Source organism: Myripristis murdjan, chromosome 13 (assembly GCF_902150065.1).
Source record: "Myripristis murdjan chromosome 13, fMyrMur1.1, whole genome shotgun sequence".
Classification (NCBI taxonomy): domain Eukaryota; kingdom Metazoa; phylum Chordata; class Actinopteri; order Holocentriformes; family Holocentridae; genus Myripristis; species Myripristis murdjan.
The window spans coordinates 6,716,360-6,734,999 of NC_043992.1; the positions used below are offsets into that span (position 1 = coordinate 6,716,360).

Sequence of the window (18,640 nt, forward strand, 5' to 3'; positions counted from 1 at the left end):
TTCATTCTATGTTATCACATGCATACTACTGCTCAGTCACTGCCAGTTGAATTGTTAGGTCTGTTTGATAAGTAATTTACATTTTTAAAACAAATAATAATTTAACATATTTTTAAATTATTGGAGTCAACATCTACTCCTTCAAGATAATTTATTATGTTCTACAACACATAAACATACATCAACACTACATACTGAGTGTTTGAGCAGCATATCTCCTCTGTGCTACAAAAGATCCGTGGTAAAAATTATTAACATTAATGCTGAAGCCCTCCCCCACAGTTTCAAAAAATCCTGGAGGAAACCCTGCACAGAGAGGGAAAGGGAGAGAGGGCGCGGGGCGTGAGAGCAGTTAAGAAAAAGAAAACCATATAGAGAAATCTGGAGACATGGAGGAAGACAGTTGCCAGGGAAGATAACGTTAGCCGACAACAAAACAGAATCGGAGAAGCAAGAAAAAATCTGTTAAAAGTCATATACGTTAAGTATATTAAGTATTGAGAGTACCAAAGCTGTTATCAAGGTACTCATTCAAGACCTCTGGTCAGTTCAGTCTTGATTATTATGTGAAACTGGGCTTGCAGCAAAACTAGAATGTTGCGTGATTTTCATTCTCTCTGTACCAGCACTTTGCAGGTTGTTAATAAAAGAGGCAATGTTCCTGTTTTGTGTGCCCTAAACTTTTTTTTCGCCAAAAAGTTATCAAAAAGGTATATGTATCATTAATGGTAAAAAAAAAAAAAAAAAATCATTTTTACTTTTTACTTTTGTACTTAAGTACATTTCAGAGCCTGTACTTTCTTACTTTTACTTGAGTAAAGAAGTTGAATTGGTACTTCTACTTTTACCAGAGTCTTTTCTCACACAAGTATCTTTACTTCTACTTAAGTACAGAATGTCAGTACTTTTGCCACCTCTGAGTTTCACCTCTTGGACTCCACCACTCCCACAGGTGGGTTTGTCATCACTGTGCAACCAAGCTTTGTTCAAACCCACAGAACATTATTTTAACTTCTAGTCAAGATCTTGAGGTTTCCAAAGATCCCAAACATGTGCTGCTGAATTCCAGGGAAATGATGCACAAGACATGAAGATCTTTTCTATTTGATGTGATTCTGCAGCCATGAAACAACGGCATCTTGGCTTTGAATATTTCCCTCAGTGTCAGTGTAAAGGAGCTTCAGCAGAGACACAACATGGCTGTGACACTGTCCTACTATGTTGATGTTCATTTTTTTTTTTTTTTTTGCTATCTTTGAACCTACTTGAGTAGAAGTTTACTGTAAAATTGGAGCTTAAGAGGTTAAAACTAGTCACACGCTCATCTAGTGGACGAAGAGATGCCTAGGCCTTGTTTTGCTGTAAAAGAGGTTAAACAGTGGACAAGCAGCTCTAAAATATTCTGACAGGCCTGTTTGCTGCAGTCAAACTCAAATAAAAGACGGTCAACTCTAAGACTTTGTTAGTAGAAACCTGAGCAAACTGACCAGTGGCCAGCTGGGCAGACACTTACTGGTCTACTGGGAGACTCTAAGACAACATTTATCCCGTCTGCGCCGCTCTCCTCTGTTTAAACTAGCAGCACTCAACACGAGCTGCTAGGAAGTGCAGGACCTGGCCTCTGCTGCTGCTGGGAACATACCCAACCTGTTTCAAACATAGAGCTGTTGAACTACTTCAGCTTGATAATCTCTACAAAAAATGCAAATCTGTCACAACTTATGTGAACGGATGCATTTGTAATATTTTATATGTCAACATCAAAATTTGACAGTTCTTCCTTATATGGCTTCTGAGAGGACACATTTTAAAAGCATGAATTTGCCAAGAAAAAAATGAATTGGATTTTTCAGTTCTGTTCCGTTCTGTTATTAAAATAAGTGAAATGATGTCAGCGGAGATGAAATATGATGAAGAAATTACACATTTTAAAATGTAAGAATATGCTTAGCAGTGTCCTCGCTTCAAAAAGCCATGAAATGCTGGAATTCCATGTATGATGATGAGGTGATTTTGTTTTTCCATCGCATCGTCAAAACAGAAGCTACACACTAGAGGAACACAGGAGCCATGAAAAGTAAAAACACTCAGTACTACTGTTGGAGTTAAATACATTAACATTGTTTTATACACTTATTCATTTTCACATTAAAGGCGTGGAGCCAGAATCCCTAAACTGGGACGAAAAAATTACACACCATGGCCTCGTCCATGCTAAGCCGGGTTAATTTGTAAATGCGTCTTTTTTTCTTCATTGTCACTTTTCTTCCACACCAAGCTGGTGCTTTCCACCCACTAAAGTGGAGCTTTCCAGAAAGTCTCCAAGGTGTGTAAATCTGAAAACACCAGCTTAGGAATTCCTACTTTACTTGAGTATTTATCTCTGCTTACTTTCTCTTTTACTTGACTTGTCTTTACATTTTGAAAATAAAGCATAAAATTTGTATCAGATGTAGTGTGGATCTGGCCTCTGGCAGCTGTTAAGATGCATTTATTCTGGAGTCAGTATTTGCATTTAGCACCTCTACCTGACACTAGTGACGCTGTAATGTGTGTTTGTGTTATGTCACAAAATCTGGACCTCACGTCATGTTACATAAGAGTGTGATAGATGCCACTTTGTTGCCTCTCTCCTGGCTGCTGACCAGGTTTCCTGTCGGCCTGTAAAGACACACACAGGGTCGGGCGGGTGACCTATAGGTGTCAGACTCCACAGCTCCCTCTGCATTCCACAGCTTCCACGTGTTCTCGTCATCGCCGACACACGGCAACATGCTATTAAGTTGTTCCTTCACATGTCGACACGTTCAGGAGCGTTTACAGATCTGAGGTTGTGTGTCGGCTCCATCCTCTCATCTCTGCCCGAGTTCAACGCCTTTCCTGTCATTTCTGCTCTGTTCCTCTGATCGCTGCCTCGTTTCTCCTTTAATGTTTCTGTTTCTGCCCGTCACGCTCATTTCCTGGAATTACTTCGATTTCTCTCTTCTTCTCTTTCTCTTTGTTTTTGTTTTTTTTTTTTTGCCTCTTGGAAGACATCACTGTACGCCCCTCAGCTCAGTTCAGCTCAGTTCAGGTAGTTGATGCTTTATCAACATTAAATACTAATGTACTTCCCTCCAAATAAAAACAAATGTAACCAGATTAACAGGAACAAACTGTTCCACGATGTCAAATTCATCCATCAGTTTGACATTTGTTGTTTATGTATCTTTTCTCTAAGATTGCTGAGGTTTAATACATATTTCTCATTCTATTTTTCTTTTTCTACTGCTGTTTCTCTCTCTCTCTCTCTCACTCTCTCTCTCCTGGTGCAGCAGGTTGTGTGAGGTCAAAGGTCATCTCCACAGCTGGGATTGTGTTATGTAGCCTGACGACCTGTCATTTAGTGGCAGAGCCGACTCTGTTATTAGCAGCCAAACTATTCACAAAATAACATGGTCAAACACGTGAATACACACACACACAGGTAGACAGGTACACAGACACATAGACAGATAGATAGATAGATAGATAGGTTGAGATTGTGTTGAGGAGAACTGCTGACGGATGCAGCTGACTGTGTTTCATAAGTTTGACCTTTAACCCCTGAGGGTTTTCGCAGCAGGAAGTGTGCAGGTGTTGACCTCTGACCTCCTGGCAGCTGGGACGGGGGGGTGAAACGTTCAGTCCGGCCTGGATGGAAACTTATTTAGCCTTTAATGGGATTGTTTTATCTTTCATAAAATAAACTCCAAATTATCTCTCTCTCTTTCTGTCTGTCTGTCTAACTCTGATTACATTAAAGCTTGGACTTCAGCACAGTTCAAAGGACCAAAAAGCATCATATATCTGCTTTTCCAAAACAGGAAAAGGAAAACAGGAAAAGGAAACTCCTTTAAGATTGTACAAAGAAATTTCCCGTCAGGATCGGTCTGTTCCAGATATCAGGGTGAAGAGCTGCGGTCAAATTACAGAAACTTCCTAACTTACTGACAGATCCTGTCTTTACTGTTCAGTAACCATGGCAATTAGGGTTAGGATCTGATTCGGGAAAATAGTAATTACAGATTAACAGTTCCCTAAGTCAGTGTTTCAGTCTGAACATGAGACAGGAAAAATGTGTTTTTTTGTCAAACATCCTAACTTTAAGATCAGCATTAACCGTCCAAATGGTTTCACTATTTAACCTGGTTAATCTGTAGAGCTGCTGTTATTACTTTTACAAAACCAACTAAATGTCAACAGGCAGGACCTATTCTCTGCAAGGATCATGGCAGATGGAGCAATGTTTTGCAGTTTGATGACAAAACATTCATCATTTAAAAATCCTATCATAGACTCTTCCTCTTCTTTAAGATACTAATTATCTGTAATGTGGCCCCTGGTTCCTGAAGGTTCTTCATGGTTCAACTCTTGATCTTTGCCCACTGTCCAGCCAGGAGGTGGTGTTGCACCAACTCAGACCTTAGTGTTGTAGCAGTCCCTTCTTCTTAACCGCTAATCCTCGACCTTTCAGCTCTTCTGTAGCAGGAAATAGAAAGCCTCCTGTTCAGTTGGACCGATCCAGACCTCAGAAGATTTCTAGCACTGGTTCCAGAAGGTCCCTGCTGGTTAACCCCAAACTCTTAACCTTTCCCCTTTTCCCTACCAACACACAGAGTCGTTTTCAGTGTACTGGACCAGTCCAGACCTCGGCGGGTTTGGAGAACTGGTTCCAGAAGTTTCCTCGTGGTAAACCTCTAATCCTTGACCTTTTGTCTTTGCCCGACAGGAAATATAAAGCTGCGTGGTGAACTGGACCGGTCTAGACCTCAGCTGGTTTGGAAAGCTGATTCTGGAGGATTTCCTCTGGTTAACCTCTATTTCCTTTCGCCTCTCCCCAACCAAGGAAATAGAGTCCCTCCTGGTGAACTGGACCGGACCGGACCTCAGCGGGTTCGGAGAGCTGGTTCTGGAAGGTTCCTTCAGAGTCCAGAGGGTGAAGAAGGAGAGAGCTTTCTTCCTGTTTGATAAGATGCTGCTGATCGCCAAGAAGAGGCTGGAACACTTTGTCTACAGCACACACATATTTGTAAGACAACAAAACATAATGTGATAGTTTTTTTAATTTGTGGTTCCTTTCCTCAGATGTTTCAAAAATGGGATCAAGAGTTGCTAGGGTCGCTCTAGGGCTCTTTAGTAGCTTCTAGAGGTCCTATAGGTTATTTTAGTGGTCCCTGAGGGGATTCCAGAGGTACCTGGGAAGTTCTGGGGTCTTAAAGGGCATGCCAGAGGTCCAAGAGTGTTCTTAAAACATTTCCAGGGGTTTTCAAGGTGGGTTTTGGGGTTCTGAGGAAGTTGCAGTGGTCCTTGAGGTAGTTCAAGGGGTCCTTCCATTGGTTCTAATGGTTTCCCTGAAAAAGTAGAGTTAGATTCATATTTGCATTTTATTAGCTTCATTTTCAAATAAGCATTTATTTATTTTATTTATTTTTCTGCTCACCCCACTGTCCCATGGCGGTCAGAGGTCAGGGTCAGGAGCTAGTAGGACACATCAGTAGGTTGGGTGGGTGGGTGGCCAGGGTTAAACCCGGGTCCCGCAGGTGAAGGACATCCTCTTTAACCATGACATTGTCTGCCATCAGCCTGCCGTCCATATGTAAATTGTTACTGTGGTGTAATGTCGGTTCACTTCAGCCTTTGATTAGATGGTAAATAGTAAAATCAATCTTTTTGTTGCCCTCTCTCCCCCCCTGCAGTGCTGTAATCTGTTGTTAGTGGAGACCCTGAAGGATCCTCTGTGCTTCAAAGTGTCAGACCAGACGATTCCCAAACAGCAGCACGTCGTGCAGGTGAGTTACATCACATTACATGACATCACACAGTGTTACGCTACAAACTATTTGCAAACAGCAGCACATGGTCCAGACATGTTAAAATATACAGCAAAACATTTAAACTGGTTTACTTTAATCAGCGCTTTGACATGCACCACAAATATCCCTTTAAAAAGATGTTTAGTTGGCATATTCTGTCATCAGCATGGATGGATAAAAATATAAATCAGAATGTCAGACCTGGAGAGGTAAATGCTGATGGTTATGAACACTGTGACCCCATACAGACGAAGAACCAGGAGGAGAAGAGGCTGTGGCTTCATTACCTCAAGAGGCTGATAGTGGAGAACCATCCTGCCTCGCTACCCCAGAAGGTAAGGAGGGAGAATCTATGGTTCTCCATATAACTATATAATAGAGTAACAAACAGAGAAATAAACTGTGTTTGCAATGTTGTGTTGTCACTTTTCAGGGCATTAAGAAAAACATAACAGATCAATGGATGAGTCAACCATACTATTGTATTGTTAGTTTGGAGGGCTTACAAGAAATCAACAGGTAGTTTTCTGTTGATGTTTGCTGCCACCTGCTGGCGATACTGTTTATTGCAAGTTTTTAAAATCCAGGATCCATTTAGAAAAAAGGGAGAATATACACTGTGTATTTATGAATTGTTTAGGCAGCTGGGGGAACAAAACTTGCCATAAGTTACTTTTTCAATTCCTTTGGTATGTGGAAAGTATCATAAATTTGCTATACAGGAGACACTGAAAAAGATATTGAAGGATTAGTTCACAGTGACGTTTTTCATTCGTTCATTTTTTTAAAAATTATTTTATGTGCAGCACTTTGAAAATAAACTCTCTCCAAATGCTACATGTACATTTACAAGGTGTTTAGCAAAGCTTTGCATAGTTTTGTCTTTTTTTTTTTTTTTTTCCATATGATTATGGCTCCTAGCATACAGCTGCAGCTTGAGGTGTTTTCTGCCTCCCTGCTGCCTCAGTCACATTCCTCCTGAAGTTTGACTGATCGCACTTTTGAAGAGGATCTTCCTCACTTGTTGATTTGGTGACGTCTCTGTCATTTTTCCTCCAGGCGAGGCAGGTGCTGGGAGACAACTTCTGCCAATGTGAGATGATTTTATTGTCATTATCATTATCTGCATGGTTTCCAATATAATATAGGTTCTAGATTCAAAATGCATTATTGCCAATTCTGCAGTTATGTGCCAGACATACAGAGAATCGAAAAAACGTTTCACTCTGACCTTACCCATGGGGCAAACAGTGCAAAAGATTCAATATAAAAACAATCAAATAGTGCAAAAAAAATGCTTTAAAAGCAATACTAAAAGCAATATAGCAATATATATTACTGTTACATTTTTGTGTTTTGTGTTTTGTACATATCTCTTCTGTCTTTTGCTCTTTTTCACTCAGTTCAACTCTTATTGTCTCCACTTTCCACTGTGGTGAAATGTTTTGTATTTTCTGTTTCTTTTTCTCACACACACAGTTCGTATTTATTTTTTCTCTCCTTATTGCATGTCTGATGGGCAAATGGACTACAAACAAGTGTTTTCTCTGGTCTGACGTCACTTCCTGTGTATTTTCAGCTCCTCAGTTTGACCAGGAGAACCTGAAGAAGTCGTCCGCCTCGCCACGACTGGACGACATCCAGGCATATCACCGCGGCCGCCGCCAGTCAGGTCAGCCTCAGATCGTCACAGAGAGAGTCACCGACAGCATTTGCACATACAGATTAGTGTTCAAAGTGGGAACTGTGGACCCCCCAGGGGTCCTTGAGGGTCCCGCAGGGGGTCCTCAGCAACATGAGAAATACTTTAACCTCTTTCATTTAAATACTTTGAATTTTTTGGCTAATATCCTGCTAATATTCTGCTATTTTTCTTGAAATTTCTTGCATATTTCTGATAGGTTTTTAATATTTTTTTTCTGGTAATTTCTTCACAATTTTTTACTAATTTCTTTTGAATGTTGATTTGTGTCAGTTTGCCCTAAAAGGCTCGTTTTTGTGTCCCAGCTTTTCGCTTTTCATTTTGACGTGTCCCCAACATCTACATGAAGAAATGGAAATGCTCCCTCCCAAACTCTTTGCAAGTTTAAAAACGATGAAAAGTGATGAAAGTGAATGTTGTGTTTGTGGCTGCAGAGCCGCCGGAGCTGCTGACGTTCACGCCCGAGAAAACCAGGAAGAGTCTGCCTCTGCTGCTGGAGGGGAACATGTACAGACGCACCAGGAGGCAGTCAGGTGGGTGGACTGAAGTTTTGCACGACAAAATCAGAAACCCATGCTCTGAAAATAAACGACAGAAGCTTTGACGTGAAAGTAAATCACTTTGAGTTGCTATTAAAGAGGAACTAAACCCCCAATCCAGATCCAAGGCCCTGTCTCCAGCTGGGATTAAAACGCATCTTAGGTGAGGCGACCACATGTCAATCTGTCCGTTTCCCGCTCTATATGCAAATGACCTATGCAAATGGGTCTGAGAGGGTGGGGTTCTCCGCTGAGGTGGATAAATCAACCTGTGATATTTCTGTGGTGTTCCTGTAGTAACTGCAGCGCCCACATTCACACTGATTTTGTGTGTGAAAGGGTAAACCTGCGTTGACTGACTTTCCTTAATGACCCCAAGCCAATAAAAGCATAGATAAATAAACATGCCGGGACTCGTGTCGTGTTGGTAGGAGGCGAAGGGATGCCCGCTGGCTTTTTCGGTGGTGTTCCCACCCAGGTTGCTAACATCCATCCATCCACAAATAATCTCACTGGTTGCAGATGCAGGCATGTATTTGACACAGTAACACACTGCTGAGGGCAGGAACCGCTCATAACCTCTTAAACCGAACTTGCCTGCTTGCCAAATACTTTCGCAAATTTGCATATCTGTGATTCTGTGGCACATTTTATTCACTTTGGTCAAGCTCCTGCATTGTCCAACAGCTGCCACATGCCCTGCCCATTTCCAGCGCTGAGGTCATAGTCATGCATTGCTCCCGGATTGTGACCCAGGTCGTATATGAATTATCATGACCAGGGATTAACTCGTGTTCACTGACTTGGATTGAATTGATGAATAAAACGTTAAATAACCAAGGTCCGACCCTGGTTGCTGGTTGGAAAGAGGTTGTAAATATCACTACTTTTTCAAATAATGAAAATAATGATTGTCAGGTTGCGTTTTCCCCCCACAATGGATGCGTTGTATAGAGAATGTGGATTAATGATGTGATTATCAGTTTTGCCTTTGTCTCATATTACTGCAAATAGATCTGAGAGAATCGTCTTTCTTCTTTTTCCAGCTCCTGCCAAAGACATCGAAGCGGCGTTTCATCCCAACGGTAAGAGAGATTCTGGATGTGTTTGAACTTGACACTGAGCTCTTCCTGCTCCTGAAACTGGGTCAAGGTCTTTGTGTCACTGACAGATAGTTGGCGGCGCCCGACACTGCCGCTGCATCTGTGCACGTCTGCAGCTGAAACGCTGTGAACGGGCAAGCCGCTCCGCCTTTCCTGACATGACATTGTTTTGATGAACTGAAACAGCTGCCAAGTAAAGCACAGAGTAAAATGACTCCTTTTCACGGTTATCACACATCCTGAAAAATCTGGATAACCTGGCTAGTTTTCCAGTTATGGAAAATACCACTGCAAAAACAGATCATTTGTGTATTAAAAAAAGTTACCTGAGGAAGATGTTTTGTGGAAGCGTGCTGTGTGGCCTGCTCATCTCTCTTCTTTATTTTCAAGGTAACTAACTTGTTACCTAAATGAACTTGGTACAAGGACAGGCAGTTGGCCTGTATGACAGATAAATCACATTAATAGAATACATTACACATGCAGCTGGAAGCTCCTCCGTCATAATGATTCATTAACAAAAACCATAAATGTGAGCCGCCCCAATGATGATTTTTTCTGTGGAAAAAAAGGCCAGCAATAAAGATTTCATGTTCAATAAGAAAACGCAAAAAAGGACAGGTGATTGCAGTTCATGTGATGACGTCCAGGGTTTTGATAATAACTCTCTTTCTCTCTCTCTCTCTCTCTCTCTCTCTCTCTCTCTCTCTCTCCATCTGCCATTGTCCTCTCCTGCCCTCCTTCCTTTTCTCTGTCTCTCTCACTCCCTTCATCCCTCCTTCCTTCAATTTCTCCTCCTGTCCTTCCTCTCTTGCCCTCCGTTTGGGGAAACCAGCAGCTTTGAAGGTAAGACAGAATACATATTCCAGTAATGAATGTGTCATGTTCACCGAGAAATCTGGTATAAAAAGACACCCAGCTGAGCGCAGATCTCCGCCGACGTCATGACTGGAAGTTGCGGCCATATTTGTGCTAAGCCCCCCCCCCCCCCCCCCCCCCTTTTAAATTTGGTGTCGAACCGCCACTGCCTGTGCAGCCTCAGTTTATTCTTTCAAAGTGAAAACAGCCTCATGTTCCTTCAGCATAAAGAGAAGAAGAATTAGAAGAGTTTATCAACAAGCTGCTTCCAGAGATTGTCCAAACACAAGATAGCGTCTTTAATTAATTACCATTACTCTACCAAACAACCGGTGCCACAGGCTTCTCATTTTTGAAGAAGATGATGGACAGAGGAAGGTCCATGTTATACTGTGTGTGTGTGTGTGTGTGTGTGTGTGTGTGTGTGTGTGTGTGTAACGTGCTCTGACTGGTTGTTGTGCTACAGCAGGCGGGCAGCGAAGGCGAGCTGTGCCCAGCTGACAGCCTGGGCTCAGCGGGCAGCAGCAGCACGCTGGCATCGTCCGTCATCGAGGTGGAGGCCGAGCGCGGTGAGCTGGACCCGACCCCCCCGAGACCGGGCCGGGACCACGGCAAGGAGGTATCTGCTGGCATCAGACCAGATTACACTAGATTAGATTAAATAAAGTTAGTGTGGAGTAGATAAAATTAAATTAGATTCGGTTAGAATCTATAAAATGACAGTATTACAGTATGACAGTTTATTTGAGATAAAAGTAGTTTATCTTGATTACATTAGATTACACTAGATTAGATGAGATGAGATTAGATTAGATTAGATTTGTCTAGAATGTATTAGATTACAGTAGTTTAAATCAGATAAATTTATCTTGGACTGATTAGATTAGATCAGATCAGATAAAGTTACCACTGAGTAGATAAACTTAGTTTAGATTAATTTAGAATATATCAGATTATGGTAGTTTAAATTTGATAAAATTATCTTGGATTGATTAGAATACATTAGTTTGAGTTTAGATAAAAATAGATTAATTTAGAATATATTACATTATGGTAGTTTAAATTCAATAAAATTAGATGGATTAGATAAAATTAGATTACATTAGATAAAGTTAGATAGTTTAGATTAAGTTGATTTTAGAATAGATTAAGGTAGTTTAGATTAGATAAAATATTAGGTCACATTACACTGCATTAGATTAGGGTTAGGATTAGGGTTAAAATAAAATTAGATTAGTTTAGATCAGAATAGATTATAGTGTATGCCTGAATAGATTAGAACAGAGCAGAGTAGACTTAATTTGTTATCATAATAGAATAAACAATAAAGAAAATAATATATAACTGTAATCTGTGTGTGTGTGTGTGTGTGTGTGTGTGTGTGTACACCTTTGTGCCGTGCTACTGTGATATCAGTCTTTTGTTTCTATTCTGTTCTAATCTGTTCTGTTGGTGTCCTGCTTGAGAAGGAGGAGGAAGAGGAGGAAGAGGAGCTGCCCCCCCTCAGCCCCCCTCCCACCCTGTCCATCACCGAGGAGATCCTGCAGTTCATCAACCAGAGCAGAGCCAGGGAGGGGCTGACCACCATACACACTGAGCTGGTAATCTGTCACACTCATCTGCCTTAATCTGAGGTCATCTGCCCTAATCTGCTGTCATCTGTTGTACTTTACTGCCTTAATCTGCTGCCACCTGCCTTACTCTGCTTTAATATGATTACATCTGTCTTAATCTGCCGTAACCAGTTGTGCTTTACTGCCGTAATCTGTTGTCATTTGCCTTAATCTGCCATAATATGTTGTACTCTTCTGCCTTAATCTGCCATTATCTGCCTTCAACTGCCATCATCTGCCTAAATCTACTGTAATATGTTGTATTTATCTGACTTAGTCTGCACTCATTTGCCTTAATATGCTGTCATCTGCACTCATCTGCCTTCATCTGCTGTCATCTGCCTTAATCTGCCATAACCTGCTGTACTCTATTGCCTTAATCTGTTGTCATCTGCCTTAATCTGCTGTCATCTGCCTTAATCTGTAATTTACTGTACACTACTGCTGTCTACTGTCAACTGCCCTAATCTGCTGCCATGTGCCTTAATATGCTGTCATCTGCTGTAATATGTTGTCATCTGCCTTAATCTACCACAATCTGCCTTTGTCTGCTGTAATCAAATGTACTCTACTGCAGTCTACTGTCATCTGCCTCAGCCTGCTGTAATTTGATGTCATCTGCCTTAATATGCTGTAATCTGCCATAATATACCATAATCTACCGTAATCTAATGTACTCTACTGCAATCTACTGTCATCTGCCTCAATCTGCTATCATCTGCCTTAATCTGATATAATACAATGTAATATGCCTTAATCTGCTGTCATCTGCTTTAATTTGCTGTCATATGCCGTAATCTACTGTACTCTACTGTACTCTACTGTCATCGGACGTAATCTGCTGTAATCTGGAGTTGTCTGCCTTAATTTCCTGTCCTTCACCATAATCTGCTGTAACCTACTGTCATCTACTGTACTCCACTGTAGCCTGTAGGCTACAGTAATTTCTGCTGCACTATGCTGTCTGTATACTGACTGTTTATACTTGCTGTTCTGTGTGTGATGACTTAATAAAAGTACTACTGCTGATAGTTCATCAATAGGGCCAAAGCTGTGGTACCGTGCTCTACTTTCCACCACTTGATTGCACTCTGCACTCAAACTGAGCTAAACAGAGTCAAATGAACAGTGGTCAGTGACACTTCATTCACATCATCACATTATAATATTTTTTTTTCTGTGTGTTGGTGAAAATGAGTAGACATCCACATTTCTCTGAGCTTAGATGAATGAAATCTGGACCCATTTAGGAACAAAATGATTTTTTTCCTCCTCTGGTTCTGCAGCCAGTCAACAGCACACAGCACTTTTTTTTCTCTGTGTCATTTCAACCCTGCTCTTGAAATAGTATCGCAAAGTTTTAACATGGAGTCTATGGCACTTCCTTGTCTAACCCCTCTCATGATATCTTTTAACCAAACAGGGTGCCGAGGTGAATAAGGCAAACTGACTGGCATATATTCTGCTCTGTTTGGCAAGCACTCAGCACTGCCCCCAATGGCCAAAAGATTGTACTGTACTCTTTTCTTCTGTCTCACAGTAGCCAATGACTGTAGTTCGGCTTTCTCTCTCCACTAGCTTTGGTCATACTCTACTCTGCTGTGCAGAACTTTATTCTGCTCTACTGTTCTCTACTGTCTTGGCTACTGTTTATTCAATAGGAGGAGAGGAGGGAGGCAAGAACTGCTCATCAACTGGAGGAACTGACTTTATGTTTTTTGACTTTGTTTTAGAATAGCAACCAGCACATTTAAATAAACACACTGTGTGAATAATGCAATCATTAATTTAACAGGTTGTTGTCTGTTTTTTAAAAGGATCAGCCAGCACAGAGCTCGCCTCCATCCAGCCAGACCAATTTCACCTGCCCGCTGCCCCCGGTCGCCTGCCCGCCAAGCCCAGAGCAAGAACCCACAATGCAACATGAGCAGGATGAAGCCAAGGTGGAGGACAACAGCCCCGAGCAGAGCCAGAATGATGGCTCCAGAGAGGAAGAAGGAGTGGAAAATGAAAGAACTAGAAATGGAGTCCAAGAAATTTTGGAGGAGACAGTTCAAGTGGGGGAGAGAGTTGAGTTGGCTCAAGAGGTAGAGGGAGTAAAGATGGACAGCAGGGAGGAAAAAGAGGAAGAAATAAGGGAAGAAGGTGCCAAGGAGAGTGCCGACATCCCAACGCCTGTGTCTTCCCCTCTACTCATCTCAGATCTTCATTCCCCCATCCCGACAGAGAAAGAAAGGGAGCCAGGTGGCGTTTCTGACTCACCTGTGGGGGAGGCAACTACAGAGGCTGCCTCCTCGCGGGGCCCAGCGCTCCTTCATCGCCCCGTCCAAAGCCCCTCGGCACCGAAAACATTCTCACAACTCACCAAGAGCGACAGGAGGATCATAGAGAAGATCAGGAGTTACTACAAGGCAGCAGCCGAGGCTGAGGAGGAGGAAGAGGGTGAAGAGGAGGTGGAGGTGGAGGCATCACGGAGACGCAACAGTTTTTCACAAATCCCCTCGGGCTTGGTGAAGGAGTCGGTGTCTCGCTTTGATGTGTGCGGACACCAAGGCGAGCCAGAGAGTGAACGACCTGTGTGTGAAACAGACGACACAGGTGACAGAGGGACAGATGGAGAGGTAAAGCCCTCTTCACCCATTAGCCCTACCTCTGTTCCATCTCCACTGTCACTGGAGAGACAGGGTGATGGACAGGCTAATAAACCAATCAGCTCCATGGATGGAGAGGCAGAGGGGCAAAGTGATTTGGTTAAGTCTACAAGCTCCTCTGCAGTTGACGGCGGGGAGAATCAAAGCCAAGTGGGAAAGATTCTGCAGTCAAATCCAAGTGGACCTGTTGGCAAGGAGATGGAGACTTTGAACAAAAATGGAAATGTTTGCATGGAGGGGGTGAAGCAGAGAGAGAAGGGAAGATGGGAGGAGAGAGGAGAGGAGAAAACAAGTGCTACTGCTGCTACTGAAGTGGGAAATCCACCACAGCATACCGAACACCAAGAGGGAATATTCATAATCAAAGAGGACAAACACAGGGACGAAACAACCAGAACCAGCGCTGGAAACCAACCTGTTATGAATGGGCATAGGCCAAACCATGCAGGGCCAGCAGAACCCAAAGGAAACCTCAAAGAACCCGCTACAGCTCTGCCACCCTCAGACCAGCACCAGAAAACTGAGACCAAAACCCAGTCCAGCTGGATTAGAACCAAGAACAAAGACCTGGCCAATCCCAGTGGGATCCTCCAGGGTCTCCCCAGCCAGATCAAAGTGGGTCGCTGGTCCCGGCACTCCAGGATTGTCTCAGCGAATCGGGCCTTGTTTGAGGGCACTGGATCGGATGTGACTGGCATCGGGCTCTTCGAGGCCGGTCCAGTGGTGGACCCGGCACTGATGGAGAACTCAGAGCGGATCTTAAGTAAGGTCCAAACCCTGGCCCGGATGTACAGCGCCAAGGCCAGCACCATGAAGGTCCCGCTGCATCAGAAACGGGCCTGTGCTGGTCGAAATCAAACATCAGCCTCAGCTAGGCCAAGCGAACCAGCTCAGAACCAAACCAATATCCAGACTCAGACACAGACCCAAACCGAGTACCAGGAACAAACGCGACACCAGAGCCAATATCAGAGCAGCACGAAAACCAGTAGACAGGGAAAATATGACAAATGTGAAACAAAAACATTCACCGAGACCAAATTATCTCACAGTCAGACTCACGCAGAGGCAAAACATCGATCAAAGACCCAGACACAGACCAAATATGAAACACAAACTCACTCTGAGACCAAGCTTCAGAGCCTAATGGTCACACAAACCAGGCAGCAAAAGCAGATCCAAACCAGAAGCCAGACATGGAGTCAGACCCAGACCCATTACCAAACTCAGACCCAAACCAAAGCTTACAGCCAGGACCAAACCCAAACTGCGAGCCAGCACCAGCAGGACCAGAGGATCCAGGAGGAGGAGAAGATGGAGGAGACAGTGATAAAAAGAGCAGAGAGCCTGACAAATGGTAGGTAGTGTTTTCTGATGTTTAAATCACAGCAGATTAGCACTGAAACGTAGAATAATATCCCCCCCAAAATGTCATATACACACGTCCCAGCATTTGCCAGGTGTTTAGGCACAAAATAGCAAAATAATTGGTCAATTGGCCTGATTGGCTAATGAATGCATCCTGAAATTTCAAACGACTAAACTACTATTTTACATCTAAATCATATCACTTTGAAAACAAATTTTGTCCATTTTATTCATTTACTGTTGCCATCTAAAGGTTTTTATCATATCAAAATTTACTTTAATTATAAATTCAATTGTAAATTATTACACATATTAAATTATTAATTAATTAATTAGTATTCAGTGAGCAAAAAATATTTCATTGCTGGTTAAAAACTATCTTTTGGAAGAATGGAGCTTCGTCCCTCCAGAAGACTTCCGGAGACTGCTCATTGCTTTGCTTTTCATGCGTTTGTCACACATCTGCACGTTTCCTAGCAATGAAAATTAAATTAAAAATTATGCAGTATAACACACATGGAGCCTTGTCAGCTTGTGTGCGGGATGAGGGATATTGATTTACCTTACTGGGGCTTATTTTGCAATAATGACCCACTAATTCAAGAGATGTCAGAGATACAGACACAGATCCGGCAAGTACGTCACATCTGGCTCCACAGATTGAAATATTTATATCTTATTATTATGAACTGTGTATGATGAAAAAAAATAAGCGGTCTCTATGAAAAACTGATAAATTAATGATTCATGATAAATTATGACATTAAGTGGAATCAGCCAGAAATACAGGAAAAGCACCAGGCTAGTTGCTACTGTGATTTGTTGATTGGTATTTACAAATTGATTGATTTAAAATGACAAATCAGAAAGTATCCTAAAATACCCTTGTGTTGACCCGGGCCATATTAATGTTATCAAAAAACAATCCAGCCATAGTGAGGTCTCATTTAAATGAATGTGCTAATTGGTGTTCATTATTGTTTACACAGTGACTATTTCACAGTCCTAAATGATTCAGTGCTGAAGCATTTGTATTCTGTGTGGTTTTCTTGCAGATATCCAGGAGATGGTAGTAGTACCCTGTGAACCTCTGCTGTTTGGTCATGTGTTTGTCAGAGAGCAGCTTTCCCCTCCCCATCACCACCAGACAAGTGGATACACCTTCTCCCGGCCCAGGGACTTTATCTCTGCCCTGTCCCAAGAAAGAGATTCCATTCAGGCCAGTCAATCCGGATCCGAAGCCTCCTTGAGTTCTGCCACATCGAGGGAAAATCTTGCCACCTTGCCCAGGGATCAGTTATCCAGTCTAGCCAAGGATAAGAGCTACAGCCCCGGGTTCGCCTCCGCTGACATTCCCCTGACCTCTGCACCATCCAGAGATCAACTCCAGACACGACCTGAGGATCAGAGCTCGAGTCACGGCTGCTCTTCTAGCGGCAGCCCCCAGACGTCTGCCAGGTCTCTGGATCAGGGCTCCACTGTGTTCAGGAACTGCTCCTCTACTTTACCCACATACAGAAGCTCGAACCTGGAAAACAGCTCCACCAGCAGTGCTCTGTCCTCTGAGATTGCCAAATATTCACACTCAGGTGTCCAAAGGCCAGAGCAGAAGGCAGGAGGGGAGGAGGAAGAGGAGGAGGAGGCGGTGAAGCGTAACGGGGAGGTGCATTCAAATACTGAAGAGAAAAGAGTGAGGTGAGTGGATAACATATGGTTTTCTTTGTATTTTTTTTTTTTATTTAATCTTTAATTCAAAACTATGAACCTCTTCATGCATGTATGTTCTGGTTTCTTTTAAAAATTGTACTTGATGCCTTTTTAAGTCTGGTGTTATATACTAAGAGAGTCTCTGGTTCTCCCCTTGGTTCTCTGCAGGCCAGAGCCCGATGCTGCTGTTCGTGCCTTGTACTCAGTGAGAGAAGACTCAATGTCTGTAACCACTGTCACCCAGTCAGTACACGGCACCCCACGATGGACGATATCTAGAGGGACAGCGGAACATAGAGATGGACTGGATGAATGTCTGCAAGATTTACAAGATCTACAATTTGGGCAAGATGTGCGAGATACACAACAACCTGAGTACAAGTGTTCCACAGGATACAACGACAATGCCAATAAGCCAACCAAAGATGTACAAGCTATGCCCTCTACACAAAGTATTCATGCAGGACCTGAATACAAAATTTCAGCAGGACACAGAGAAGGAGAGGTAGTATTGATGGTGGTATCCGCACAGTCCCAGGCTCCAACAGAGTACCACAGTGCTACAGTGTCAGATCCAGGCCTGTCCAGAGACGAAGCACCTTACCTAGGGGAGGGGGGTGTCATGGCCCCACGCATCTCTGGAGGTCCACAGAAAGTTGAACCCCCAAAAGAAGAGATGAAGTTCAGTGAGACCGAGGGCCATGAGCTTGATTCATTGTCAGAAAGAAAAATGTCCCTTCGAGGTTCAACGATATGTTCAGAAGAGCCACTTAATTATGAATCCTCAGGAGCACTTCGACTACCCCCTACTCAGCCCTTACCCATGACCTCTGACCTCCCAGCAGCTTGCCACACAGTCACTGAGGCACCAGAGGGTTATAAAGCGAGAGAGGAGCTCTCTATGTCCTGCCCATGGTCATCACTTTGCAGCCCGGATAGCATTGCCAGTGCCCGTCCTCCATCGGTGCAATCTGTGGACTGTTTACCAACATTCACCAGCCAGAGGCCTGCAGATCTTCCCACTGCTATGGGCAAACGGGCTCTGTCTAACACCTGGAACGTAACAAACACCACTTCCTATGACTATAGGTATGTTTGGGACAGATTATTGTATTACACATAATAAATAGTGTAATAATAATAATAGTATTATGAATACATTTTAAGAAATTTTCACTAATGATCAACCATAAATCTTTGCATTTTAAAAGGAGAGTAGGTCACTTAAGTCCTTGGTTGCAGACAGTATTATGAGCGTTCTACAG

The 18,640-nt window shown here is 42.8% G+C and overlaps 1 protein-coding gene across 6 annotated transcripts in view; it reads left to right on the plus strand.

The window, feature by feature from the left end:
• The window catches only part of LOC115370359 (mucin-5AC-like), a 100,073-nt gene that overhangs the window by 76,030 nt on the left and 5,403 nt on the right, over positions 1-18,640 (plus strand). For 3 of the 6 annotated variants that reach the window (XM_030067348.1, XM_030067349.1, XM_030067347.1), the window contains 13 exons: positions 4,868-5,050; positions 5,718-5,810; positions 6,083-6,169; positions 6,894-6,927; positions 7,414-7,506; positions 7,971-8,069; positions 9,122-9,160; positions 10,014-10,024; positions 10,503-10,655; positions 11,506-11,637; positions 13,467-15,657; positions 16,724-17,363; positions 17,544-18,464. In XM_030067348.1, coding sequence (XP_029923208.1) covers positions 4,868-5,050; positions 5,718-5,810; positions 6,083-6,169; positions 6,894-6,927; positions 7,414-7,506; positions 7,971-8,069; positions 9,122-9,160; positions 10,014-10,024; positions 10,503-10,655; positions 11,506-11,637; positions 13,467-15,657; positions 16,724-17,363; positions 17,544-18,464 — 4,676 coding nt within the window. The remainder of the gene's footprint in view (positions 1-4,867; positions 5,051-5,717; positions 5,811-6,082; positions 6,170-6,893; positions 6,928-7,413; positions 7,507-7,970; positions 8,070-9,121; positions 9,161-10,013; positions 10,025-10,502; positions 10,656-11,505; positions 11,638-13,466; positions 15,658-16,723; positions 17,364-17,543; positions 18,465-18,640) is intronic. The other 3 variants (XM_030067350.1, XM_030067351.1, XM_030067352.1) reach the window with 3 other exon arrangements.